The sequence below is a fragment of the Ambystoma mexicanum genome, chromosome 4p (assembly GCF_040938575.1).
Source record: "Ambystoma mexicanum isolate Mex_15411 chromosome 4p, UKY_AmexF1_1, whole genome shotgun sequence".
Lineage (NCBI taxonomy): Eukaryota > Metazoa > Chordata > Amphibia > Caudata > Ambystomatidae > Ambystoma > Ambystoma mexicanum.
In genome coordinates, this window is record NC_090927.1 from 911,697,597 (window position 1) to 911,724,172 (window position 26,576).

General features: G+C 45.5%; 1 protein-coding gene across 1 annotated transcript in view; it reads right to left on the bottom strand.

Moving 5' to 3' along the window:
• Positions 1-26,576, bottom strand: part of PM20D2 (peptidase M20 domain containing 2) — a 421,619-nt gene that overhangs the window by 24,479 nt on the left and 370,564 nt on the right. The window contains exon 6 of the mRNA XM_069606510.1: positions 24,814-24,921. Within this exon, the coding sequence (XP_069462611.1) occupies positions 24,814-24,921 (108 nt within the window). The remainder of the gene's footprint in view (positions 1-24,813; positions 24,922-26,576) is intronic.

The following is a 26,576-nucleotide window of genomic DNA, read 5'->3' on the forward strand; positions in this document are numbered from 1 at the left end:
CTGGTCTGACCAGCCGTTCTTTGCGGCACCCGTTAAGGGACCTTGGAGGTAATAACGGGCCTGCAATTTGCGGGCCCGTTGTTAGCACCTTCCCCATTCCCATTGAGCCCCATGGGGGCTCAAATGGGAATGGGGAATGGTTTACTGAATGGGGACTTACCGGGTCCGCATAGGTCGGAATGTCCCGGTAAGTTCCCCATTCAGTGAGACCCGGACCCGGGTTTGGAGGCAGCCATGGCGCTAATAGCGCCATGGCTGCCTCCAAACTCTTAATGACCCCCACAGTCTGTTAAGGGTTTAACAATGGGTTTAAGTAGCATTTGCGCTCCACACGAATAAAAGGACTTTACTAATATACATGAGTGCTACTTTTACATCATTCATGTATTCTAACTTCAAGGAACAACTTCAACTCGCTTTAAATCATACACGAGTTAATATGGAACTGAATACTTCACTTTCAGTACTTTATTCAGTGCAAAACCTTTAGCAACATTCATTATTACAATACAGTACAAAAAAAACGTTTACACAAATAAAAACAGGAAATTCATTTGGGTAAAAGTCAGTCATTAAAATACAAATCGATGAAACATGTAACATGTCGCAATATCACCCGTCACCTATTAAAACATTAGAGAACAGCAAAGCTTTCAGCCTGTATATGTCGATTTTCACTAGTTCCGATTCCTACAGGGGGTGGCATAGTCATTTCCCAGAGTCCCCCTTACAACAGCCAAGCTCTGTGGGTATATTTTCCAGTGGCAAGCATGACATTCCAGTTTACTGAGCTTGTTAAAAACAACATAGCCTCATGTGTTCCTCGAATTCTTTAATCATTCAATACAGCTTTCAAGTACATACGTCTCAATTCCACAGTAATAGGACATAGTAACATATAGAGTACAATTGTTTCATTTGTGAGTCTACAAAGGGGGCATAAACCAGACCCCCGGGGTGACCATGACCGGGAGTACCATGCTGTGTGGAGAATCCCCAGCCTCAGTCAAACATACAAAGACTGTTCGTATGATGGGGGGATTTCATCTAGGGACACTTTACTCTTTCCCACCATACTTTTGGACAGAAACTCTGGACCGCTTCTAAGTGAAGCCCACTTGAACTCCAGATTTTCTCTAGATTTAATCTTTGCACTTGCTTTAAGAGTTATTGTTAAGGACCTCATACACCAGACGGGCTGTTCCCACAGAGAGCCAGCATCCAATATGTATAATAGTTTCTTTACATGTACTAGCCAGCTACAACTCTTCGCCCCCTCCAGTAACAAAAAATCTTTCAGTTTGTCCGGTACAATTCCAGCCCAGGCGAGATCCATAGTCTAACCCAGTATAGTGATGGTTTAAGAGCGATCTTGTCTGAAAAAAGGGAAACTCTAAGGTCCAAGAATACCAACGAAGTTGGGGTACTTTTTGGTAACAAAAGCAATCTTTTGATAGATTATTTTCCAAAGTAGATAACGATCGGTCCATCCGGCAGATTCATGGAACCTGTATCTAAATAGTCAAAAAATTTGACTTGTTCCAGCCTTGTCACATCTATTACTATTCTCAGTGAACCACTTCAAGCAAACATGGTTTAAATACCATAACTTTGGTTTTATTAATATTCAGCTCCAGATTAAGCTCTTTGCCAAAAAGTTTTCCAGTGATTTCTCCAGCCCTTTTGGGGTTGTTGCCAGAATCACTGGGTCATCCGCGTAAAAGAGTGCTGGCCATTACCTGGATGTAATTCTTGGTGTGTCGAGGAAACCCCCCTCCAGTGCATCCACCATACCCTGGATGTAGATGCAAAAGATGAGGGGTGTCAAGAGGCACCCCTGATGGACCCCCTTTTTCACTACACAAGGCGCAGACTGGTCGCCACCCAACCCATAGCGGACAGAAGCCTGGGTTTCTTAGTACAATGATTTAATTGCTTCCACCAATTGCACAGAGGCATTTCCAGTCATACAAAACTTGCCACATGGTGTTCCTTGAGACAGTGTCGAAGGCGGTCTTCAGGGCCAAAAATATGGTGTATAACTTAACCTTACTCAAAACGGTATACTTTTGGATCAGCCAAAACAACAGGAAGCAGTGATCCACAGTTCCTCTACCTGCATGGGAACCAGCTGGAGCGTCAGTAATTATCTTGTTATCCTCTGCCCAACTTGATACTGTTGTCGGTAATGCTTGCGCAAGGTATTAGAACGACGGGCTTCACACACCGTCTTCTTTAATACCTGCTCTGCAGATAGCACCGCTTCCATGACTTCTGCCACAACATCTACTGCTTTTGGCTTCTTAGGGACCTGCACCGTGCCTCTCTGAAGGTGTCTTCGGTCCGGCCACAAGTTTACAGAGACCCTCTCGTTCCTGAGACCCACGGCTTGACAAATCCTCTTCTCCTCGGTCTCCAACATGTTCTCTGCACGGCAACCACAGCAATCAGGCTCACTTGAGGAAAGACAGCTCTCCTTCACACTTTCCGCTGTGCATCCTCTGCACTTCAGAGTTTGGGGAAACAGGACCCTCTCAGAACAAGCAGGTGAAATCTGCTGTCTCCCCGTTCCAGCGTGCCTCTGGTTCTCCCACTTCTGCTTGGTTTACCACCTTTGTGTCTTCTTCTTTCTACTACTACTGCTACAGCTCGCATTCCAGTCACAGTTCCAGCTCCTTCGAATTGGCTGCACCTGAGGGGGCCTTTTATACCTATCAAGTTCTTTCAGGCGTGGGCTGTTAGGCTTAATTGCCTGACTACTGCAACTGCATGCCTCTTCGGCCCTCTTCCTCGTCCCCGGTATTCATGAGATTATGGGACTTGTAGTCCCCTTCAACAAAGTTAGTTCTGTTAATAATTGAGTTAATTTTAAGGGTAGATTTATTTCCGTTACACTCATTAAAAGCTGGACTCTTAGCATTTGTGGGGACAGAGGAAGATATGTGCCTTTGAGAGTAAGGAGGATGTGTAGAGAAGCAGATGTACACGTCACTCATGGAGCCCACCCCCTCACCACCGTCATATTGGAAGAGCAGCAAGAAAGCACTGTGCATGACACCTTGTTTCATCCCAATACCACATTGAAGATATGAAAGCCGTTATGCGCTCAGACAACCGTACCGAATGTACCCTCAAACTGAAATGGTAGAAGGAAGTCTGCAGATACCACGGGACATAGAACTATAAATAAAGCCTGACAGGTGGAAAATGGCATTATGAAGAGAAGACACAATGGCACACTGAAACGATATAAGAATACTCAAAGAATGAGGATGTGACTAAAGTAACAAAGTAAACATACATGCAAAAACAAAGAAATTATATATACTGAGAAGATAAGTGATAAGAGATGCAGTAGATGAACAAGTTACTTCTTACCTTGTAACGTTCTTTCGACGGGATGTTCCTCCGACGTATTCCTTATCTTTGATAATACGTTTCCAGCTTGCTGGCCTCGGAAAGTTTTTCTCTGTAGAGGGCGCTGCGCATCGACGTCCGCCGAGTCGATGTCCCTCGACGGCCACCCTATCGGCGCCGACGTCACCATGCCCATAAATAGCCACACGCGGCGTCCGTTGCTCAGTTCTGTTTTGTAGCATAAGAAAAGTCATGCCTGAATTGGTTATTGACCTTGAAGGAGCATAAGCTGCAACCACAAGGGAAGTATTACTGCGGGGATGGATGGGAGGGGCGATAATGAATACGTCGGAGGAACATCCCGTCAAAAGAACGTTACAAGGTAAGAAGTAACTTGTTCTTCGAAGGGATTGTGTCCTCCGACGTATTCCTTATCTTTGATAGACTCCCATAGCAGTGGCATGTAATTGGAGGTGGGAGTAAGAATGTTATGTATCCCTTTAGGGATGGACCGAATGTAATATGGCCTTGCCAAATCTGGTCTCTTGACTAGTGGAGGAATCCAGGTTGTAAACTAAAATTTTGTGAATGTATATGCGGACGACCATGTGGCAGCCGCACATATGTCTCTGACCGGTACCCCTCTTTGGAGAGCCAAAGAGGCTGCGATACCCCTGGTTGAATGAGCCCTAAGATTTTGGGGTGGCTCTTTCCCTGCCAGTTTGTAACATTCAAGAATGGCCAAAATAATCCACCTGGAAATGGTTTGTTTTGTTATGGGTAGTCCCAACTTGTGACCTGAGTATCCTACAAACAGTTGGTCTGCTTGCCTGATCCTAGCCATTCTGCTGATGTAAAAGCTTAGAGCTCGCCTTGGGTCTAGCCTATGTAGCCTTTCTTCCTCTTTCCCCAGATGGGGAGGAGGGTAGAACGAAGGTAAGGTAATTTTCTGAGTAATATGAAATTCAGAAACCACCTTTGGAAGGAAATTAGGCTTCACCTGTAGAACAACTTTGTCCTTGTGGAAAATTGTATGTGGGGGTTTACAGGAGAGAGCTTGTAGCTCGCTCACCGTCCTAGCAGATGTTAGTGCTACCAATAGGACAGTTTTAAGCGTGAGAAATCTCAGCGAACAAGAGTGAAGTGGTTCGAATGGAGTGCCCATTAGGAAGTTTAAAACTAAATTTAAGTCCTATAAGGGAACCTGGAATGGTTTTGGAGGATAAACATTAGTTAATCCTTTGAGAAATTGTATCACTAGAGGTAGTTTGAAATACGATGGTTCCTCCGCAGTGCGCTTGAAGATTGAAAGCGCTGCGAGATAGCCTTTTACAGTGCCAACTTGAAGGCCTGAGTTTGCCAAGTAGAGTAGAAACGATAACACCGTTGGTGTACCACATGAAAAAGGGTCGATATTCTCTTCCCTACACCAGCTGCAAAATTTGTTCCAACGGCAGCGGTATAAAGGCTTTGTTGCCGGCCTTCTGGCCGAAAGCAACACCTCCATGACGTCATTAGGGAGATCCCAATCCTTGTACCTCACCCTTTCAGAAGCCAAGCGTGAAGGTTGAGGGTTCTGGTGTCTGGATGGAGAACCTGACCTCCCTTCTGCGAGAGAAGATTCTCTTTGAGTGGAAGACGGATTGGAGGGCAGATGGACATATCTAGAAGGTCCGGGTACCACGTTCTCCTGGCCCAGTCAGGGGCAATTAGGATAATGGTTTTCCGGAATCTTCTCAACTCCTGATCATTTGAGGAATAACAGGGACTGGTGGAAACGCGTAAAGGAGTGGAAACTCCCAGTCCACTACGAACGCGTCGCCCAGAGCTCCTCTCGGGGGAAATTCCCTTGAACAGAACAGATCGCACTTCCTGTTGGTGCTTGTGGCGAACAGATCCACCTGAGGGGTTCCCCTAAGGGCGAAGATCTCTTGAAGGACTTCCTGAGCTAGCTCCAACTCGTGGGAGACTGTGCTCTGCCTGCTCAGAGCGTCCGCTGTCAAGTTCTTCTCTCCGGCTAGGTGGACTGCTTCCCGAATTGCCCAAAACCAGAGCTGCATTGCCTCTCTGCACAGTGGCAGTGACCAAACGCCTCCTCTTTTGTTGAGGTAGTGCATGGCCACCGTGTTGTCCGTCATTATCAGGACATTTCTCCTCTGTACTGATGGCAGGAAAGCTTTTAGCGCTAGTCTGATCGCTCTCCGCTCCAATAGGTTGATGTGTAGTCTGGACTCCGATGGAGACCAACGACCGCTGATGGTCAAGTCGTTGGCATGGGCTCCCCACCCCGTGAGTGAGGCGTCTGTGACTACTGTTATCTCCGGCCATGGTTGCCAAAACATTTCTCCTTTCAAGATGTTCTCTGGATAGGCCCACCATTGAAGGTCGTGGGCTACTTTGTCCGGAATCCGGAGGAGATCTGTCATTCTCCCTGAGAATTGCGACCACTGACTTCTCAGTGCCCACTGAAGAGATCTCATTCTCAGGCGAGCCTCTGGCACAAGGAAGATGCAGGATGCCATGAGGCCTAGCAACCTCAAAAAGTCGAAGGCTGGGAGACGTTGGGCATTTTGAAACTTGTTGACCATCTGCAGAATATCTTGAGCCCTCACCTCTGGTGGCGAGGCTTTTCCCAGGGAAGTGTCAGGACCGCTCCAATGAACTGGAGTCTCTGTGATGGTATCATCGGTGACTTCTTTAAATTGAGGGAGAAGCCCAGTCTGTGAAGGAAGTGGCAGACATAATCTAGCTGGGTCTGAGCTTGTTCCGAAGATACAGCCCTGATCAGCCAATCGTCCAGGTAGGGGTAGACGTGGATCCCTTCCCTCCTTAGACTCGCAGCCACTACCGACATTAGCTTGGTGAAGACCCTTGGGGCGGAGGTCAGCCCAAATGGCAGAACTCGAAATTGATAATGCGAGTCGCCAATTGCGAACCTCAGGTATTTCCTGTGTTTGGGATGGATTGGCACATGGAAATAAGCATCCTGAAGGTCCAGAGATAACAGCCAGTCCTGGAGCTGGAGGGCCTGAAGGATCTGAGAGAGAGTTACCATCTTGAACGTGTCCTTCCTGAGGAGCTTGTTCAATTCTCGTAAGTCCAGGATGGGTCTCAGTCCTCCGTCCTTCTTTGGTATGAGAAAGTAGGGGGAGTACCAGCCCTTGTTCCTGTCCGCTACAGGTACCGGTTCTATGGCACCTTTCTCTAGCAGGTCTATAATTTCCTGCAAGAGGAGCGGATCTGGAACTTTTAGAGAGCTGTTCCCCGGTGGATGACTCTGAGGGATGTGTAGAAAGGGTAGGTAGTAACCCTGGGCAACTGTCTCCAATGCCCAAGCATCTGACGTTATAGCCTGCCATTCCGTCAGATGGTGAGTTAACCTGCCCCCTACAGGTGTTTTGTGTGGAAAGACCTCAGAGTGGTTTGGGGGCGGCTGATGCAGATGCTGAGGGTAAAGAGGCACCTGCTGCTGCTGCAGCCTTAGTACCTTTGACCCGTCCACCTCGGGTGGATCTCCTTTGGCCTCTTTGAGCCGGCTGTCCTCTGCCTTTCCCGAATGCGAAATAATAGCAAAAGAACTTTACTCTCCCAGAGGTTCCTGAGAGGCGAAAAGGAGTTTGGCGGATAGCAGCTCCTAAAGATTTTGCTGCTGCTTTAGAAGTCTGCAGCTTTTCTAGACTGTCATCAGCCTTTTTTCCGAATAATGAAGAGCCGTCAAAGGGCATATTCAAAAGTCTGGCCTGTACATCTGGAGCAAAGCCAGACTTTCGCAACCACGCATGCCTGTGGATTGTTGTACTTGCCGCCATGGCCCTGCTGATACTGTCAGCAGAATCGATGCTAGTTTGAAGTGACTCGCACATGGCATCTTTAATAATGTTAAGGAAGGCTTCCTTTTCCTCTCCTTCGGGTATGCAGTCAGCCGCTGATGAAGCACACTCCCACAGTGTGTGACTGAACCTGGCGAGCATACTGGTGGCGTTGATGGACTTCAACGCCATACTACAAGCAGAGAAGACTTTCTTTGCCATAGAATCGTACCTCTTGTCATCTCTATCCTGTGGGACAGTAGGGTAAGCGGTCCTGCTGCTTGATGAAGTTGCCGCTTGGACCACCAAGCTCTCTGGAGTCGGGTGTTTCGATAAGTATTCAGGGTCAGCAGCAGCTACCCTATACTTGGCTGATAATCTTTTATTGACAGCAGGGATAACTTCAGGAGTTTCCCAGTTAGATGCAATTTTTCTTTGTAAGGCTGTATGGAAGGGGACCACAGGATCCTCCTGTGGACCTTTGTCTAATATGTCTGTCAGGTGAGGCGAGGCGAGGGCGCAGACCAACCCATGAATTCAATCATTCTTGCCATCAGGGTTCTATAGGGTGTTTCGGCATGTTCCCCTGGGTCTGGCTTAACACAATCCACTTCTGGGGAAGTGTCCAGCCCACTCGCCTCAGTAATGACTCCTGTAGGTCTTTCAACCTTCTTTCCTCAGAGGTGAAATCCTCTGAAACAGGTAGTGCGGTCCTCTGCAACTCGAAGGTTTCCTGGTCAGAATCTTCCCCTTCTTCATAAATTGAAGATAATCCAGGGTACTCTGACCTCTGAAATGGTATAAAACCCATTTCTAAGGCAGAAGGAGCCAAATTCGTCATTATTGGGCGAGAAAACGTCGATGTCGTCGACGCCGATGTAACAGGCTTCGAAGGTGCCGAAAAGGGCGTCGAGAAAAACGGAAGAGGCCTCGAAGAACTCGAGAGGATCGGGATCCTACTCGTGGACATCGACGACGGTCTCGACGTCGTGCCGGAGGCTCTTGGAATCACCGTTGGCTGTGGAGTAGCCGTGGTCTTCTCTTTCATCAGCGTCGATGTCGGCGTCGACGATGGCGTCGAGTCGATCGACCGATGCGTCGAAGAACCCTTCGACAACGGCGTCGATGGCGCCGATCCATGCGTCGAAGGGATCTTCGACGACGTCGAAGACGGTGCCTTCTTACCCGATGGCCCGTGGCGCTCTCGGGTGGAATGTTTCGCCGGATGCTGCGACTCGCGGCGTGTTGATTTTTTGGGTTTTTCACCCGGGGTATCACCCTCAGCTGTCTTCGAGGGGGACAAGGCCGCTTTCTCGGAGACGCTTAACATTTTCTTCCTGAATTCCTCCCACTCAGCCTGAGAGCTGTGTTTTGTGGGGCAGGAGACCCTTTCTGGGGAAACAGAAGATGACGAGGAAGGGGATCTTCGACGTCTCTTCTTAGAGTGTCTTGATCTCGACGAATGGTGGGAGCTACTTCGAGATCTAGAATGGGAATGTTTTCGACCGCGAGGAGACGAATGCCTTGACTCTGCCGAAGAAACTTTCGAGAAGGTTTTGACTGACTTACCTCTTCCCCTTGCGCTCCTTCAAGGCTTTCGCCGTCATGGACATGCAGTCCTCACACTCCGAACAATGGTGCTCGGCTCCCAAGCACCACAAGCAGATCCTATGTGGATCCGTTATCGAAATTTTTTTACCGCAGTCTTGACATTTTTTGAAGCCGGATCGCGGCGTTGTCGGTTCCTATGAAGACACCATCGAGAACGAGTTGGTATATTTCGAGTAGATGTAGAATAGTTATCTGACTGAACTGAGCAACGATGTTCCGAGGCCCCACGAAGCGCGGAAAAACAGAACTGAACAACGGACGCCGCACGTGGCTATTTATGGGCATGGTGATGTCAGCGCCGATACGGTGGCCGTCGAGGGACATCGACTCGGCGGACGTCGACCCGCAGCGCCCTCTACAGAGAAAAAATTTCCGAGGCCAGTAAGCTGGAAACGTATTATCAAAGATAAGGAATACGTCGGAGGACACAATCCCTTCGAAATATACACGCAAAATTGCAAGGTAGATGAGACTTATAGAAGCTTGCTACAGTAGAAAATATAACACGGTAAAGCAGCCATGATATAATAGTAAGCTAAAAACCCAGAGGACAGAGACCAAGGCTGCAGAGCTAACAGGCACTGTAATACAAATTCATGCTAGAATAAAGAATATTTGTTTGGCTAAGGATTAAAGATAAAACAAAGAGGTGATGGCTGGAAGGATTATAATGAATCTTAAACACTGGCATTGCTCTGGGCAACCATCCAGACCACCGTTCTTCACCTGCCAAGCCATTACAGAAGGGGAAGGACCATATGCAAATCAGGCTTGGGGCCACCCCAAAAGGGGCAGTCCAGCCAAACTGCTAGGTCACATCCCTTCTGCACGAGACCACAAGCATCCCCAAACATGTTTCGGCCTTGTTGGGCCTCATCAGTGAGGAGTAGCTTGGGTCTCTAGGCCCAGCAGGCACGGGACCCACGTCTGGGCATACCCGTTCCACTCGGGGTGACAAAGCAAAAACAAAGAGGTGATGGCTGGAAGGTTTAGAATGAATCTTAACCACTGGCATTATTCTGGGCAACCATCCAGACCATCGTTCTTTGCCTGCCAAGCCATTACAGAAGGGGAAGGACCATATGCAAATCAGGCTTTGGCCCACCCCAAAAGGGGCAGTCCAGCCAAACTGCTAGGTCACATCCCTTCTGCACGAGACCACAAGCATCCTCAAACATGTTTTGGCCTTGTTGGGCCTCATCAGTGAGGATTAGCTTGGGTCTCTAGGCCCAGCAGGCAAGGGACCCACGTCTGGGCATACCCGTTCCACTCGGGGTGACAAAGCAAAAACAAAGAGGTGTTGGCTGGAAGGTTTAGAATGAATCTTAACCACTGGCATTGCTCTGGGCAACCATCCAGACCATCGTTCTTCACCTGCCAAGCCATTACAGAAGGGGAAGGACCATATGCAAATCAGGCTTGGGCCCACCCCAAAAGGGGCAGTCCAGCCCGAACTGCTAGGTCACATCCCTTCTGCACGAGACCACAAGCATCCCGAAAACATGTTTCGGCCTTGTTGGGCCTCATCAGTGAGGAGTAGCTTGGGTCTCTAGGCCCAGCAGGCACGGGACCCACGTCTGGGCATACCCGTTCCACTCGGGTTGACAAAGCAAAAACAAAGAGGTGATGGCTGGAAGGTTTAGAATGAATCTTAACCACTGGCATTGCTCTGGGCAACCATCCAGACCATCGTTCTTCGCCTGCCAAGCCATTACAGAAGGGGAAGGACCATATGCAAATCAGGCTTGGGCCCACCCAAAAGGGGCAGTCCAGCCCGAACTGCTAGGTCACATCCCTTCTGCACGAGACCACAAGCATCCCCAAATATGTTTCGGCCTTGTTGGGCCTCATCAGTGAGGAGTAGCTTGGGTCTCTAGGCCCAGCAGGCACGGGACCCACGTCTGGGCATACCCGTTCCACTCGGGGTGACAAAGCAAAAACAAAGAGGTGATGGCTGGAAGGTTTAGAATTAATCTTAACCACTGGCATTGATCTGGGCAACCATCCAGACCACCGTTCTTCACCTGCCAAGCCATTACAGAAGGGGAAGGACCATATGCAAATCAGGCTTGGGCCCACCCCAAAAGGGGCAGTCCAGCCCAAGCTGCTAGGTCACATCCCTTCTGCACGAGACCACAAGCATCCCCAAACATGTTTCGGCCTTGTTGGGCCTCATCAGTGAGGAGTAGCTTGGGTCTCTAGGCCCAGCAGACACGGGACCCACGTCTGGGCATACCCGTTCCACTCGGGGTGACAAAGCAAAAACAAAGAGGTGATGGCTGGAAGGGTTAGAATTAATCTTAACCACTGGCATTGCTCTGGGCAACCATCCAGACCAGCGTTCTTTGCCTGCCAAGCCATTACAGAAGGGGAAGGACCATATGCAAATCAGGTTTTAGCCCACCCCAAAAGGGGCAGTCCAGCCCGAACTGCTAGGTCACATCCCTTCTGCACGAGACCACAAGCATCCCCAAACATGTTTCGGCCTTGTTGGGCCTCATCAGTGAGGAGTAGCTTGGGTCTCTAGGCACAGCAGGCACGGCACCCACGTCTGGGCATACCCGTTCCACTCGGGGTGACAAAGCAAAAACAAAGAGGTGATGGCTGGAAGGTTTAGAATGAATCTTAACCACTGGCATTGCTCTGGGCAACCATCCAGACCATCATTCTTTGCCTGCCAAGCCATTACAGAAGGGGAAGGACCATATGCAAATCAGGCTTTGGCCCACCCCAAAAGGGGCAGTCCAGCCCGAACTGCTAGGTCACATCCCTTCTGCACGAGACCACAAGCATCCCCAAACATGTTTCGGCCTTGTTGGGCCTCATCAGTGAGGAGTAGCTTGGGTCTCTAGGCCCAGCAGGCACGGGACCCACGTCTGGGCATACCCGTTCCACTCGGGTTGACAAAGCAAAAACAAAGAGGTGATGGCTGGAAGGTTTAGAATGAATCTTATATGCAAATCAGGCTTGGGCCCACCCCAAAAGGGGCAGTCCAGCCCGAACTGCTAGGTCACATCCCTTCTGCACATGACCACAAGGCATCCCCAAACATGTTTCGGCCTTGTTGGGCCTCATCGGTGAGGAGTAGCTTGGGTCTCTAGGCCCAGCAGGCACAGGACCCACGTCTGGGCATACCCGTTCCACTCGGGGTGACAAAGCAAAAACAAAGAGGTGATGACTGGAAGGTTTAGAATGAATCTTAACCACTGGCATTGCTCTGAGCAAACATCCAGACCATCGTTCTTCGCCTGCCAAGCCATTACAGAAGTGGAAGGTAGCAGTTCGGGCTGAGCTGCTACCATTGGTGGCAGTACCTGACTGATTTGCATATGGCTGGACCCCTTTTGCAATGACGCAGACGGGCTAAAAAACAGTGGTGTGGAAGGTTGCCCAGTGGTACAGATTCATTCAAAACCTTCCACCCATCACTTTTGTGGTCACAGTTTGTCTCACTATGTGAGAGAATGTATGTCCAGACGTGGGTCCCTTGCTCGCTGCGCCATAGGGAACCAAGCTGCACCTCACTGAGGAGGCCCAACAAGGCCGAAACCTGTCTGGGGTTGCTTTGGTTTCCATGCAGAGGGGACTTGGCCTAGCAGTTCGGGCTGGGCTGCTACCATTGGTGGCAGTACATGACTGATTTGCATATGGCTGGACCCCTTTTACAATGACGCAGACGGGCTAAAAAACAGTGGTGTGGAAGGTTGCCCAGAGCAATGCCAGTGGTACAGATTCATTCAAAACCTTCCACCCATCACTTTTATGGTCACAATAAGGATTAAAGATGCCATAGTGAGAAGTAATTGCAAAGCACAAAAGGAGTCAAAGAGGATAAGCCATGTACGTAAGACATATTTCTCTTAGATTAGGCAAAGGAGTAAACATTTGCGAGTGCCAAACATTGGACAATTAAAGATGCAGAAAGCATATGCAAGACGGAGCAACCGAGTCTCCAAGAGGCCAAAGAAAGTAATAGCACCTAGTATAATTGAATCAAATAGCACTAAATAGGTGGACTGAATGGGCAAATATGGTCTCTTTACATGTGGTGCAAGACCAGAAAAACAAGGCCTATTCATAAGGCTCCAGAGGAAGATAGCAATGCCTTCACTCCCTTAAAAGTTCAGGAGGATAGAACAGTCTGCAAGGTCAACTACAAAGAAGAGGACCTGTCTTAGGGCCTAACTGATGAGAAGTTAGGCTAATTGGCCAAGTGGGCAGTTGTCTGATGTTGTTCCACGCACCTGGGTTTCGATTTGCTTACGTGCTGCTAACAAGCCGAATGTCCAAGATTGGAAGAGGGTGCCAAACAATCAGGATGGCCTATGTGATGATGGACTATACATTGTTGCAGAAGCCAATCCGCTGCTGTTATTCTATTATTATCTGTATTATACATAGTTAGAGGTTGTTCCAGGCGTGCCTATTTGATAAGGAGCAGCCAATTATGTTACTAAGACCTAAATAAGCTATATGTTCCCTTAACCTATCCCTCTTCCCAATAGGTTTTTAATATTTGCCACGTAGGATAACGTCATAGCTGACGTATATTGAGGTATAAAGCATTTGTGTAACCAAAATATATTCGAGAGTGTGTGAGCTACGACTTGTTATGCTTTGCCATATTCTTTGAGTCTGTCTGCTTATTTGTGCCTGAAGTCAGTTATTGTGGTAATCCCATCCAGCACTTGATACGCTCCAGGTGGTACGGCCCAGATGATCATCCTGAAACTCTTTAAAAGATCTTTCTGTTAACAAGACGTGCTTGGATTTAACAGAACTTGTACCCCGGGCCACAGATCTTATATGAGGGTCAGGGACATTATAATGACAATATGCCTACCTGTTTTTGCAACCCAGAAAGGCACTTTCTTTCAGAAGACAAAAAACTGCATCTCATCCTATGGGATCTCCTCACCACCCTGGGCCCTGTCTCCTCCCAGGTGACCATCCCACAGTACACCACCCCCAACGTCAGGATCAGGAAGCGCCTGCCTTTCCCTGGCCACCGGGGAGGAGACTTTAGGCAGGGTTTCAGTGAGGGATCTGTAGGATTCTTCACACCGGGACACAACTTGAGGAGTTCCGTAGACCACCTGAAATGGAGAAGTCTTAATATAAGCATTATATAAGCATGGCATGCGCTGTTATATGCAAACTCTGTCAAAGGTAACACTGTTGCTCAAGTAGAATCCAAAGTGGTGGTAAAACAATGCAGATAATTTTCTAGTACATGATTAGTTCTCTCGGTCTTTCCATTAGACTGCGGATGGTAACCTGGCGTCAGATCCCATTCACTATCTAGAATAGAGCACACATAACCTCAAAACATAGACAAGAACTGCGGTTCCCTGTCTGAAACTATGAAAGAAGGCAAGCCACGTAATCGGAATGTCTCTTGCAAGAATATCTTGGCCATACCCATTGCAGTTGGCACTTTGGGTAGGGCTGTAAAATGAAACATTTTGGAGAAGCGAGCTGGAATCACCATGTTTGTCGTCATTCCAGCAGATTGTGGCAATTCCACAATGAAGTCAGTGGCAATCGCCTCCCACGGCCTTGTAGGAATCGGTAATGGAAGTAACTTGCCAATGGGTCTTTGAGGTATGTTTTTGTTTTCAGCATACACCTTGCAGGACTTCACATGGGCTACAATGTCATGCTGCCATCCAGGAGACCAGAAATAACGTGCAATGGGTTTCTTCGTACCTAATTGTCCTCAGTGACCGGCTGTTGGATAATCATGATACATACGAAGAACACGTTTTAGAAATTTAAGAGAAGGAAGGTACAGCCGCTGATCCTTGAAGAGGTATCCTTGGCATTCCTCGAGGTCCATATCAGAGATCACAGTTCTTAGGCAGGCAGGAGAGTCTATCAATATCTGGTGTAAAAAGGAATCAATGAGAAAACATTAAATACTTAGCAGACAAGTGTTTCTCCGGAATTACTTTAGGTTTACAAGGACCAGGTTCCTTACAGGAAAGGGCATCAGTGATGGTGTCAGTCTTACTCAGTATACATGTTATGCAGAAAACAAAGTGAGCAAAGAAATAGGCCCCTTTTGCTTGTCTACTGTTCCAACATTCCAGGTTATAAAGGGCTTGGAGATTGCAATGGTTGGTGCGGAACTCCACTTAGTGAACTGCACCAATTAAAAGATGTCTCCACTTGGTACATGCATGTTTAAGTGCTAGCAGTTATTTCTCTTACACTGAACAGTGGACTTCACTGGAGTTCAAGGTGCAAGAAAGGTATGCAATCAGGTGTTGAAATCCATCGGACTGTAGCTGAAGTAACACTGTTCCGATCGCCCCCTCTGAGGCATCTACTTCCACTATAAAAGGTTGGGTAGTGTCGGGCTAGCATAAGATTGGGCCCTTTGTAAACGCCAACTTTAAATCCTGAAAGACCTTATCCTGTTCTGTTCCCCAGAAGAAGCACACTCTTTACGGAACAGTTCTGTTAATGGCTGCACTGAAAGAGAAAAATGTGTAATGAATTGACGGTAGAAGTTAGTAAGACCCAACAACTGTCGCACTTGTTTGACAAAATTAGGAGCTTCCCTACTTAAGATTGAATTCACCTTTCTAGGGTCCATTGCTATTCCTTCTACTGACAAAATAAAGCCAATATATGGTATAGATGGCACATGGAATGTACATTTTTACAGCTTAGCTTTCAAACTGTGTATTCGTAATCTCTCTAAAACCTCCCGAACATGCCGAAGATTATCTTTGCTAGAAGCAGAAATAATCAAAACATCGTCCAAATAGACAATCACACTAATTTACAGAAGATTACTGAAAATCTGGTCAACAAAACGCTGGAATACAGCCGCAGCATTGGCGAGTCCAAAGGGCACACCCTATACTCATAAAGACCAAAGGGGGTCCAGAATGTGGTCTTCCACTCATCTCCAGATCTTATGCGTACGAGATGGTAAGCCCCCCTAAGATCGAGTTTAGTGAAGATATTGGCTCCTCTTACAGCTTCTAGAATATCCTTGATCAGTGGTAACAGATATTTATCCTTACTGGTGATTTCATCTAAATACGAAAACAAGGTCTCAGTTCGGAGGTTTCTTTTTTAGGTAAATAGAATAGCGAAGCAACTCCTGGAGCCTTCGAGGAAGTAATCAAGCCATTCTGGAGATTCTTATCCAAATATTCTCTCACAGCTTTTTTTCTACTTCTGAGAGCACAAACATTCTCCCGAATGAAATCGAGGAACCGGGCAACAATTCTATTGCACAATCTCCTTCTCTATGCGTAGGAAACCAAACTTCCATTTCTTCAGAGAACACATCCACATATCCCTGTCATTCCTGAGGTAAGGTGTTTAAATTGTGAACTGAGACTGTTTCTGAAGGTATTGATCTTTGAAACTCAAAGTCATGAAAACAGCATTGGACACAATCTTCTGTCGGGTAATGAATCATTTTGATCAAATTAAGGATGTTCAGAATGATTTCTAATATATAACTGCAGTTTCTTGGTCTGTTAAACAATAGGGCTGGAACTTAAGGGCATTATATCTACCATTTCAATGGGAAGGGACTGGCTCTTTTCCTCAAAGGGAACAAAATGTTCTTTGGCCCAAAACAGGTCGATGAAAACACCAGCAGCACCACTATCAAGTAGAGCTGGCAAAACCTAGGTGTGAGAGTCATCAATCTTCAAACATACCCTGAGGGCTATTAGACTCGACTCTGACTAGGGCCTCTCTATGCCGAATAACACAGTGGCGTTTTGTGAATCTTCCCGCCCTTTAACCCCAACTAAGGACGGGAGATGGTGTTTCCTTGGTGACGAGAAGGAGCAACTGGGCACTCTTTTACCATATGACCTTTATTTCCACAGTGCATTCAAAGGCCTAAGGTTATTCTTCTTTGTCTTTCGGTTTCTTATAACGGACCCCGAACAGTTCCGATTTGCATGGGTTCTTGTTCGGGGCTGCTGGTCGAGGATGGCAAAGGGAGTTCCGGAACCGGGAGGTTTGCGCAATGTTTCCTCCGCTCCGCCTTCCGTTCCTGAAGACTTAAATGCAATTGCAAGGTCATTGTTACCAGTTCAGCAAAAGTACCAGGACAGGCTACTCTGGCCAATTCGTCTTTCAATTCCTCTGAAAGACCCCACTGGAACAACATGGCACAAGTCTCCTCGTACCAACTGGTTTCATCGGCTTACTGTTTGAGCCTGATTACAAAAGACATCACATTAGATGATCCCTGAACACAATCTAGCAGTTTTTCCTGGACAGAATAGGCAGTCTCAGGCCTTTCAAGCATTCCCTTTAGCATCAGCAGGAACATGTCAAAATTGTCAAAATTATCCAAGTCGGCATTCTGTGAGGTAACCAATGGAGTAACCCAGGCCAAAGCACTGCCAACCATGTTGGTAACCAAACAACCAAATCTGGCACGATCTGACAGAAACTGAAGGGGGTGAAAGGTAAACTGAATGTGACAGTGGTCCAAAAACTCCTTACATTTCCAGGGAGTTCCATCGAATTTTAATGTACCTGCTCCCCCTGCAGATAATTCCATGGGAACGTTCTCCCAGAGTACCACGGCTTGTTTCAGAGTCTGATTTTCTAGGCAAAGGGCCTGCACTTCAGCTGTTAGCCCCTGCACTACATCCATCAAATCTTGAAGTTGACCCATTTCTGCAGGATACGGCAGGCATCACAAACTGTCAGTTTTGCAGTACCTTACCTTAGTATTCCGCTGACTGCGGGTATCAAAGAGGAAGGATCTGTTTCTAGAAGAGGCCTAACTGGCAGCACAGTTGTTAATTCTGGGTGTTCAGCAAGGCTACCCAGAGCATAGATCCAAAACACAGAGGGGAAACCCTCTGGGGAATAACACCCCTCTGCAGTGCTGCTGAGTATTCCAAAGATAGATTTCACGAGTCCAATGAGAAACAAATACTTACAACTGCATGCAGCAAGTACAAAAGATTGACATGAGATGCAAGGAAGGAATAATCACAGAAGGGGTTAGAGAGAGGAACAGATGACAATATGAAGAATCAGGAGACAAAGGAACAAAGGGGAACACTAATACGCACGTAACGCCTAGACCTTTACTTGCGATTCCCAAATATATTGCAGCGGGGCCACAACGTATGATGAAAGCGCACCGTGCGGGTGCACATGACAGTTGATACCGACAAGATTTTCTAAAATCCAGTATGCATTTCTATGGGCCTGATCACGACTTTGGCAGTAACCCTTAAATCCGGCAGTAGCGCTATTACCGCTGGATTTAAGGGTCCGCCAAATAAGGACTTCTGCGAATTTTGCACCAGCTCTGAGCTGGGGGGAAATCTGCTGAAAATGTGAGCTATTACCGCTGGCGGATTTCCCGCCGGCGGTAAGAGCGCGAATTTTCCCCATTGAGCCCAATGGGGAATGGGGCATTACCGAATGGGCTCAATGGGGATTAACATTACCGCCGAACTCGTGACCTGTCGCTATTAGCGCCGGGGAGTTCGGCGGTAGGGCTATTACCGCCAGTGTTACCGCCAAAGTCGTGATCAGGCCCATGTCTGTAGTTGTATAGGACTTTAAATACTAGATACTCATTTATTGTTTTTTTAAATTGTATTAGTTTATTAAAACCTTATACAAATGGCATCAAAACCAATCACAATAAATACCATAACTTCCTCATACATTAATAAAGGTTTTCAATAGCAGAAATAAAACCATTCATCAAGTTTCAAAAATGTTAAAAATGGTATTGCTGCAATCACTAAATACATTGCGCAACCGCCCAGAATTCTAAACCAAAATGAAGAATCATTTAAAAATGCCACACTGTGTACAAATTTGGAAAAATAGTGTACTCTTTTTCTTGCAGGAAGGTACCAAAGATAAAAAGATGCTTTACCGACTCTATTTCATTATTGCAAAATCTACATTGACTATTTTGCCACATATTCTTAATACAAAACATCACCCTTGTATGGATGAGGTTTAATCTTAAAATAATCTCCATTATGCGGCCATCCGGACACTGTATCATATAAGATGATACAGTACCTCTCATCTTATTTTCAAAACATAGATCTCTAGTCATTTCATAGGAGCCGTTCCCATTGCAAGTGTGACACCAATCTGCATCCAATATCTTATTTTCAGCAGCAACAGGGTTTGTCATAAGAAGTTCTATGCTCACATTCCATTTAATCAGGGCTACAATACATTTGACAAAACACCCATTCAGAAAATATTCTAATTCCTTACCCATCAACTGATACAGAGAATTTGTTGTTCCCATGAGTATTTTCCTAAATAATAGGATTGACTTCCACAGAACCAAACATTTCATGGAAGTCAATCCAAACTCATATCGTATAACAGTGATGGGAACGCAATTTGGCAAACTCAGTGCCCTTCACCATACTCTTACCTCCAATTTACAAAAATCAAAAATTTCAGACAGAGAGCTTGTCTCCAAACCATATAGAAGAGCAGTAAGGACTTTTACGTTGTAAAAGTTAACCAAAGGCAAGAATGTAATTCAACAGAATTTTCCAGTAATAACAAGAAATTGCAATCCTATGTCCAGAAGATTGTCCTTTATCAAAGCTCTATTTGTAGCCTTCACCAAAGTGAACCCCAAATATTTTGTGGATTGCACAACTGTCAACAAATCCTTGTTTAACATCAAAGTAAATCTAGTAGAGGTTTGCCTAGATCCATTAAAGCATAATATGCTAGTCTTGGAGGGATTCACTTTTAGCTTATTCTGCACAGCATACGAGCAAAAACCATTCAATAGACATTCCATGAGAAGGACATCATCAGCATAACAGAGCCACAGGCATTTATCATTTCCAATCTTTGGAGCTATAAAAGAGATTGGATTTAAAAAATCCCCCAAGTCTGATATATACAAATTAAGCGGCAGGGGGCTAAAATTCACCCCTCCCTCAACCCCCTCGCAGTCAAAATGGTTCTAGAGACACTCTCTTCGAATCTAGCCTCACCCTCAGACTAGTTTCTGCATCTATAAATGTCAAAATCGAAATAAGAGCAGCTGGGAAATTCCAGATTCTTAGTTTGGCCCAAAGTCGAAATCTATCGACCATATCAAAAAACAAAATAAGGTCAACACATGTGACATATAAGGGGTGTGTTCCTTTACTGCACACCCATTCTATAAGTGCATTTATTATCAACATGTTTATTTCTGTCCCAATCCCTCTCATAAATCCTGTCTGAAATTTGAAGAGACGATAAGTAGATTGCATCCATCGCTCGATCTCTTTTAAAAGCATGATCGAGAAGATTTTACTCTCTATCTAGGAGAGCGATCGGGCGTTAGCTACCAGGAATCAAACAATCTCTCTTCTTATAAATTGGCACTATGATAGATGTTTTCCAAGACTCAGGGGTTATCTTTGTAGCCAAAATATCTGTAAATAATAAATATAAGACAGAAGCCCAAAGCTCGGGTGCCATCTTAATCATTTTATTACATAACCCATTTGGCCCCGGGCCCGTGAATCGGAGCCTGAGGATGTAGCACACAATATATTCTCCATAGACAGATTTAATACCCAAGTACCCACATAATTTGATTCAAACTGCTCAGCTGTTATATCCTTATATAATTCAGTAGAATGGGCCATCCACAAGGGTTCTGCAATGGGATTTGTTTTATTTATGTATTATTTATTTAGTTGTATAGCGCGTCAAGCCCAGGGGCAACTGAGCGCTGTTCTTGCATTTTATACAGTTTTACAATTTATCAGCTATTTATAAAATAAATAGTGATATTACAGGTTAATAGTCATAGCAATGGAAACAATACACAAATATAAAAAAAATACTAATATAGGGATCATAAGTTGATAAAGATAATGTCATAGAATATACAGTTTGGTAGACATATATACAGTGGTGATCGAGGTAATGTGTGATATGGGTTAGGAGTGGGAAGGTTGTGATCCTGGTTTAATAGCCAGGTTTTGACCTTATTACGGAAGACCATGAAGGAAGGTTCTGCCCTTATGGAAATGGGGAGTGTGTTCCATTTTATTACCGCCAAGACTGGGAAGCTGACCCCACCTGCTCGTTGTTGGTTAAATCGAGGTATGGTGATGCAATGTGACTGGGCAGATCTGCTAGGTCACACTGATGTGTGTCGTGATATAGTGTCACAACGGTAAAAAGGTGCCTGGCTGTGGAGGCATTTGTGTGTAATTGAGAGTGATTTCAAGTCTATCCTTTGCTTGATATTCAGCCATTTTAAGTTCTGTCTTGCTGTTGTAATATGATGTTTCCTAGGGATGTTGCAAGCTGATCTGACTGCATTATTTTGCATGACTTGCATTTTATTAATGTTGTATTGGGATGTTCCTAGGTAGAGCGCATTACAACAGTCTAGCTTCGATAGTACTAAGGCTCTTGCCACTGAGATACAGTTGGCTGAGGATAGGTACGGGCGACAGGCTGTAATGAGCTTACATGTGTATGATGTAGCTGAGACTAAGGCATTTGTTTGTCTCGTGAGGGACAATGTGGAATCAAGGTAAATGCCAAGTGTTTTTCACATCGTTGGCTACTTTAATAATGTTACCGTCAATATTGAAGGCTTTGAATGAAGGTCCTAACTTATTCAGTTTAGTTGGAGAGCCAAGTAGGAGTAGTTCGGTTTTGTCGTCGTTTAGACATAAACCATGCTTGGACATCCATATTTGTATAGTGCTGTATTTGTCATTCAACTTTTTACTATCTACAACGTAGTCACCGGTGATGGGTATGTGTACCTGAGTGTCGTCCGCATAATTAGTATACGTGACACCCAGATAATCAAGTATATCAAATAGGGGCTTGGTGAACACGTTATAGAGTGTTGAGGACACACAGGAACCCTGTGGGACTCCGCAGGAGACTGGTGTGGGAGACGCTGATGCAATGGGTGCAAAGACCCTCATGGATCTATTGCTAAGGAAGGATTTAATCAAAGCGTTAGCTTGATTAGAGAAATGAGCTGTAGTTGACAAATGTTTACATAGGATTTCATGGTTCACCAGATCAAATGGCGCAGATAAATCAAGTAGTAGGAGAAGGGCAGACTTTCCTTTATCTTTTAAGTCTTGGATTTGTGTCTTTAAATCTATGAGCGCAGTTTCCGTCCTGTGTCTTGGTCTAAAGCCTGATTCTCTTAAACCCAGTAAATTATTAGTTTCCAAACACTGCTGTATTTGGAGTTATGCTGCACGGTCCAATATTTTCAGCAAGAAGGGGACCGTTGTAATGGGTCTATAGTTCGACGGGTTGTTAGGATCTAATGTAGGATTTTTCAATAAAGGGAGTACCCATGCATCTTTCAGATTGGTAGGTATAATATTTGATACAAAAGATGCATTAATGAATGTGGTGATAAGGGAGCAAGTTCAGTGGTATCTTCCTTAATAACCGTAGCTGGGCAAATATCGTTGGATGGTTTGGGTTTGAGTATGATTAACTCTACTTCTTTGATAGATAGTGGTTTGAAGTTGAATTGTGGCAGGATAGGGTTAGCGATGGGTGGCGGGTTCTGTGGTAAAGCATTATCTATAAGATTTTTCTTAGTAGATATTTTATTAAGTAGGAGAGTCATTTTATCTTGTACGACGTTCTGTATATTGGTGCACCATAGGGTGTCCTTGGTACAGGAGTCGGGTATGGGAGCAGGCGATTCCAATTCTTTGAGGATGTTGAACAATTCCTTTGTACTGGAATTGGCTTTAACTATTCGGTCATTATAGGTATCTTTTTCAGCCTGACAATGGCTATTTTGTAGTTGAATAAGGCTGCTGTGAAGAGATCTTTGTTTTGTTTAGAGGGGGAGTTTTTCCAGGTAGTTTCCGCTGAGCATTTCTATTTCCTAAGTAACTTTAGGTGTGGCGTGTCCCATTTGTTAATATGAGCGCAGGGTTTCGATTTCTGTAATTTTAGTGGGGCTATTTTATTAATGGCATTACAGCCTCTACATCAAATCAGCGCACATTTTTTTACCATAGCCCAGAATTTCCTTGCATCATGTTTAAGAATCATATCAAGCATAGCTTCTCCATTATGTCCGCTATCATAAATCGGTGGGACTTAAGACAATGCTTATACTTTTGCTTTGCGCTTTATATCAAAACACCCTTAACACTAAAAGATATTGACACTGCTCGTATAGCCTTTATCTCAGATCTCATTGGCCTCTTTCTCAGTTGCACCTCACTATTATACCTATGATTGCAGTTAGATACGAGAGGTTTTACACCCCCTACACAAATCTTTGTCGTCTTCTCTTTAATGAAGGTAGGAAACAGGTTGGTTTTGAAGGTGGACTGTTTTGAGATAAAATGTCGTTGTGTGCCAAAAATGAGCCATCTCAACATTACATCTTTCCAAAAGAGCAGGCCTCCATTTAATACAATTTGTCCTCCTATTTGTTGTTAAATCCCAGCATGCTAGTCTAGTAGCCGCATAGAGAATCATATGCAGAGTTGCGACCAGCATACAATGGTCACTAGACATATGCTTTATTATTTCCAATGTATCACAAACATGAAAAAGCTTTGGAGATAAGGAGATATAATCTATCCAAGCCACTAAACTCTTTTTGTGCCAGGTGGGTTTACTTGGGATGTCAGCTGTTACTTGCCCTTTTAAAATTATTAAACCCCAGTTTTCGCACAGATCCAACCATAAAGCACCATTCTGTTGCTGCTTTTTCATGTATTACGTACTCCAAACCTTGTTTATTAGAAGGCAGTTTTTTGGGGAAAGACAGCCTGAATTCCAATCCCCTACCATAATATCTCACTCTGGATCTTTAGTTTTAAAAGCCTCCAAGATCTTATTCGCTGTCGCTGTGAACATCTAAATGTGAGGGGTGACAATCGATGTTAAGAAGTAAAACATGACCAAACTTTACATCTCTAGACAAAGTAATTTCTACTGCCAAATTCCTTTATCATCCTGCGACACATAGGGGGTCATTACGACCCGGGCGCAAAGGGATACCGGGCACCGGTAATGACACCGGTGCCGGTAATCCCTTTGCGCCCTATTCCGAGGTCCCTTTGCGGGTCCTTCCTTAACACCTGGTTTTAGCAGGTGTTAAGGACGGGACCCGCAAAGGGACTTCAGAGCTAATAACGGTACCGTAATTTAAGATACCGTTATTAGCACCCTCCCCATTCCCATTGAGCCCTATGGGGGCTCAAATGGGAATGGGGATTGACATTTTCAATGGGGACTTTACGGTCCCGCAAAGGTCGGACTAGACCGGTAAGTCCCCATTGAACCAGGGCGGACACAGTACCGGTAATGGTGCTAGTCATGGCGCTAATAGCGCCATGACTAGCACCAACCTCGGAATGAGGCCCATACTCTCTGACAAAACCCAAACTATTATCAAGTATAGTCAGGTGTCCCCTGAGGGCCTAACTCCATGAGCATTAGTAGACAGCTGTTGAAAGCACTGATGCCCATCCCAAAAGAACATGTCTGACGCACAAGTTTCCTGCAGGAATATAATTGGATACGGGCTAAGAAGCTTGGTCAAGGCTCCATCTTTCATTGACTTACCTAAGCCTTTAATATTCCATGATACCATGGCAAACTTGTCAATTGCAATATATATTTTCCTATTTAGAACCTATGACTCCCTCTCACTATTAGGAGCGATATCTACCAATCACTCTCATTTCGTTATTATCTGACAAGGATGCCAGGAGCCACGATCAATCATCCGGGAAAGAAGGCTTTGTAAAACAGACTTTTCTAGGATCATTCCCTTCAGAGCAAGTAATTTCCAAGTCCTTCTTAGCACAACTAATTTCCATTTCATAGAGGTTATAGATACTTCTTTATCCCTATTCTGCCGACCAGGATGATATGAACTGGGTCCTAGATCATAGCCCGAAACCATCAATGTTTATGGACATACAAATACCACTTGCATTAAACAAAGCATTCAAGGATGCATATTAAATTGCAGCAGACTCAAGTTTGTAGTTCACTTTAGTTATTCACTTACCAGCAGCTTGTGTGTACTTGTCTGTATGGTTCAGTGCATCAGTCCCTATATAGAAATACGGATGAATTCCTGGAACTTCAAATGTAACATTTCCAAAATCTGTGGAACCTAATATAGGAGAGAAAAAGTCTAAAATGCTTTGTTTTTTTAAATAGAAGACCTTATTAGATAATGCAAAAAGTTAACGATTATAGAAAATACACTGATTAAGCTAAACTTCCAAGATTAGCAATGCATCATTTAGGGTTAGGAGACCCATATCTACCCCATGGTTTCAAATTTAAAGGGATACCAAGCTAACTAGGTTAGCTATTTCCTACATGATGCACAGTGAAATATCATTGATATCATGCAACCAATTAGTGACAGATGTGATGAGGTACCCTGTCTGGTTCTGTGGACCACCAGCGGGGTGACTCAGGTGGCTGGGTGTCATACTCATGCGTTATAGGCATGATGCCTGGTCCCCATCACATACCAGGGGACAATTACAGTGCATCATTACAGGCATGTCGTGGGGACCAGGATTCTTCCCACTATATCAGTCAATTAGGGCAGGCTAGCTCAAAAAAGTCTTGAGCCCTAGTGAGACCTTGGAGGGCAATAATAATGTACAGCTCTGCAAATCAGGGAACCCAAACCTCCCTCTGCTCTCTTCGAGCAGACCCAAAGCTCCAGCACAGAAAAAGATGCCTTTCCCTTTAAGGGAGATCATTTGCCTTCACTCGAAGAGGGTAGCATTTGCTTAGATACAGTTTCAGCTTCACATGCTACATAAAATAAGTTATTTCCCAGTTTGCAGGACCTGCCGGGGATACAATGTAACAGTTCTGCAGCTTCTCAGACCAGGGATACAACTTTCGATTTCACTGTGTGCACAATATGAAAACAGAAACAAATTGTTTGCAAGGATTATTTAGTTTTCTAGCATAAAATGTAGATTATGAAAGCACAGGAAACCTCAACACAGACAGAACTATGGCGGGCTGCAGTAGAAAACTAACCAATCCCAGCCCTTACCCACTTACAAGACACTGGGGGTCATTACGAGTATGGCGGTAGGGGGTTAACGGCACCGGTAAGGATGCCATTGCCGTTAACCCCTTACCGCCACATTCTGAGGTCCCTTAGCGGGTCCCACCAGGAACGGCTGGTCTGACCAGCCGTCCTTAGCGGGACCCGTTAAGGGACAATGGAACTAATAACGGGCCCGCTATTTGCGGGCCCGTTATTAGCTCCTTCCCATTCCCATTGAGCTCTATGGGGGCTCAAAGGGGAATTGTATTCAGAATGGGGACCTACCGGGTCCTCCAAGGTCGGAATGACCCGGTAAGTTCCCATTCTGTCTACCCGGACCCGGACACGGGTTTGGAGGCAGCCATGCTGCTGACAGCTCCATGGTTGCCTCCAAACTCGTAGTGACCCCCACAGATGCAGACTGTCACTAAAAGTCCCAACCAGGGGGTGGGGGGAGCACGGTATAAAAGCACACAGTCCAAGATGGCCAGTGTGAATTGCAGGAGGCTTTTTTGAGAAGACTGGAGGAGAGCATTGGAAGAAGCAGAGTTTGTCGAGACAAAGGAGAGTGGGTTTGTGGCAGCAGTGGAGAGTAAACAGCAGAGGTGAGGGCCAAGAGAGTAAAAGAGGAGGTGGTAAGATCAGAGGGAGAGGTTACAGGAGGAGGTGGTGAGTGTTAAGAAGGTGAGGGAAGAGTTAATAACAGAAGTGAAAGGACAGGGGCATGGGGTGAAGTAAGGTTGACA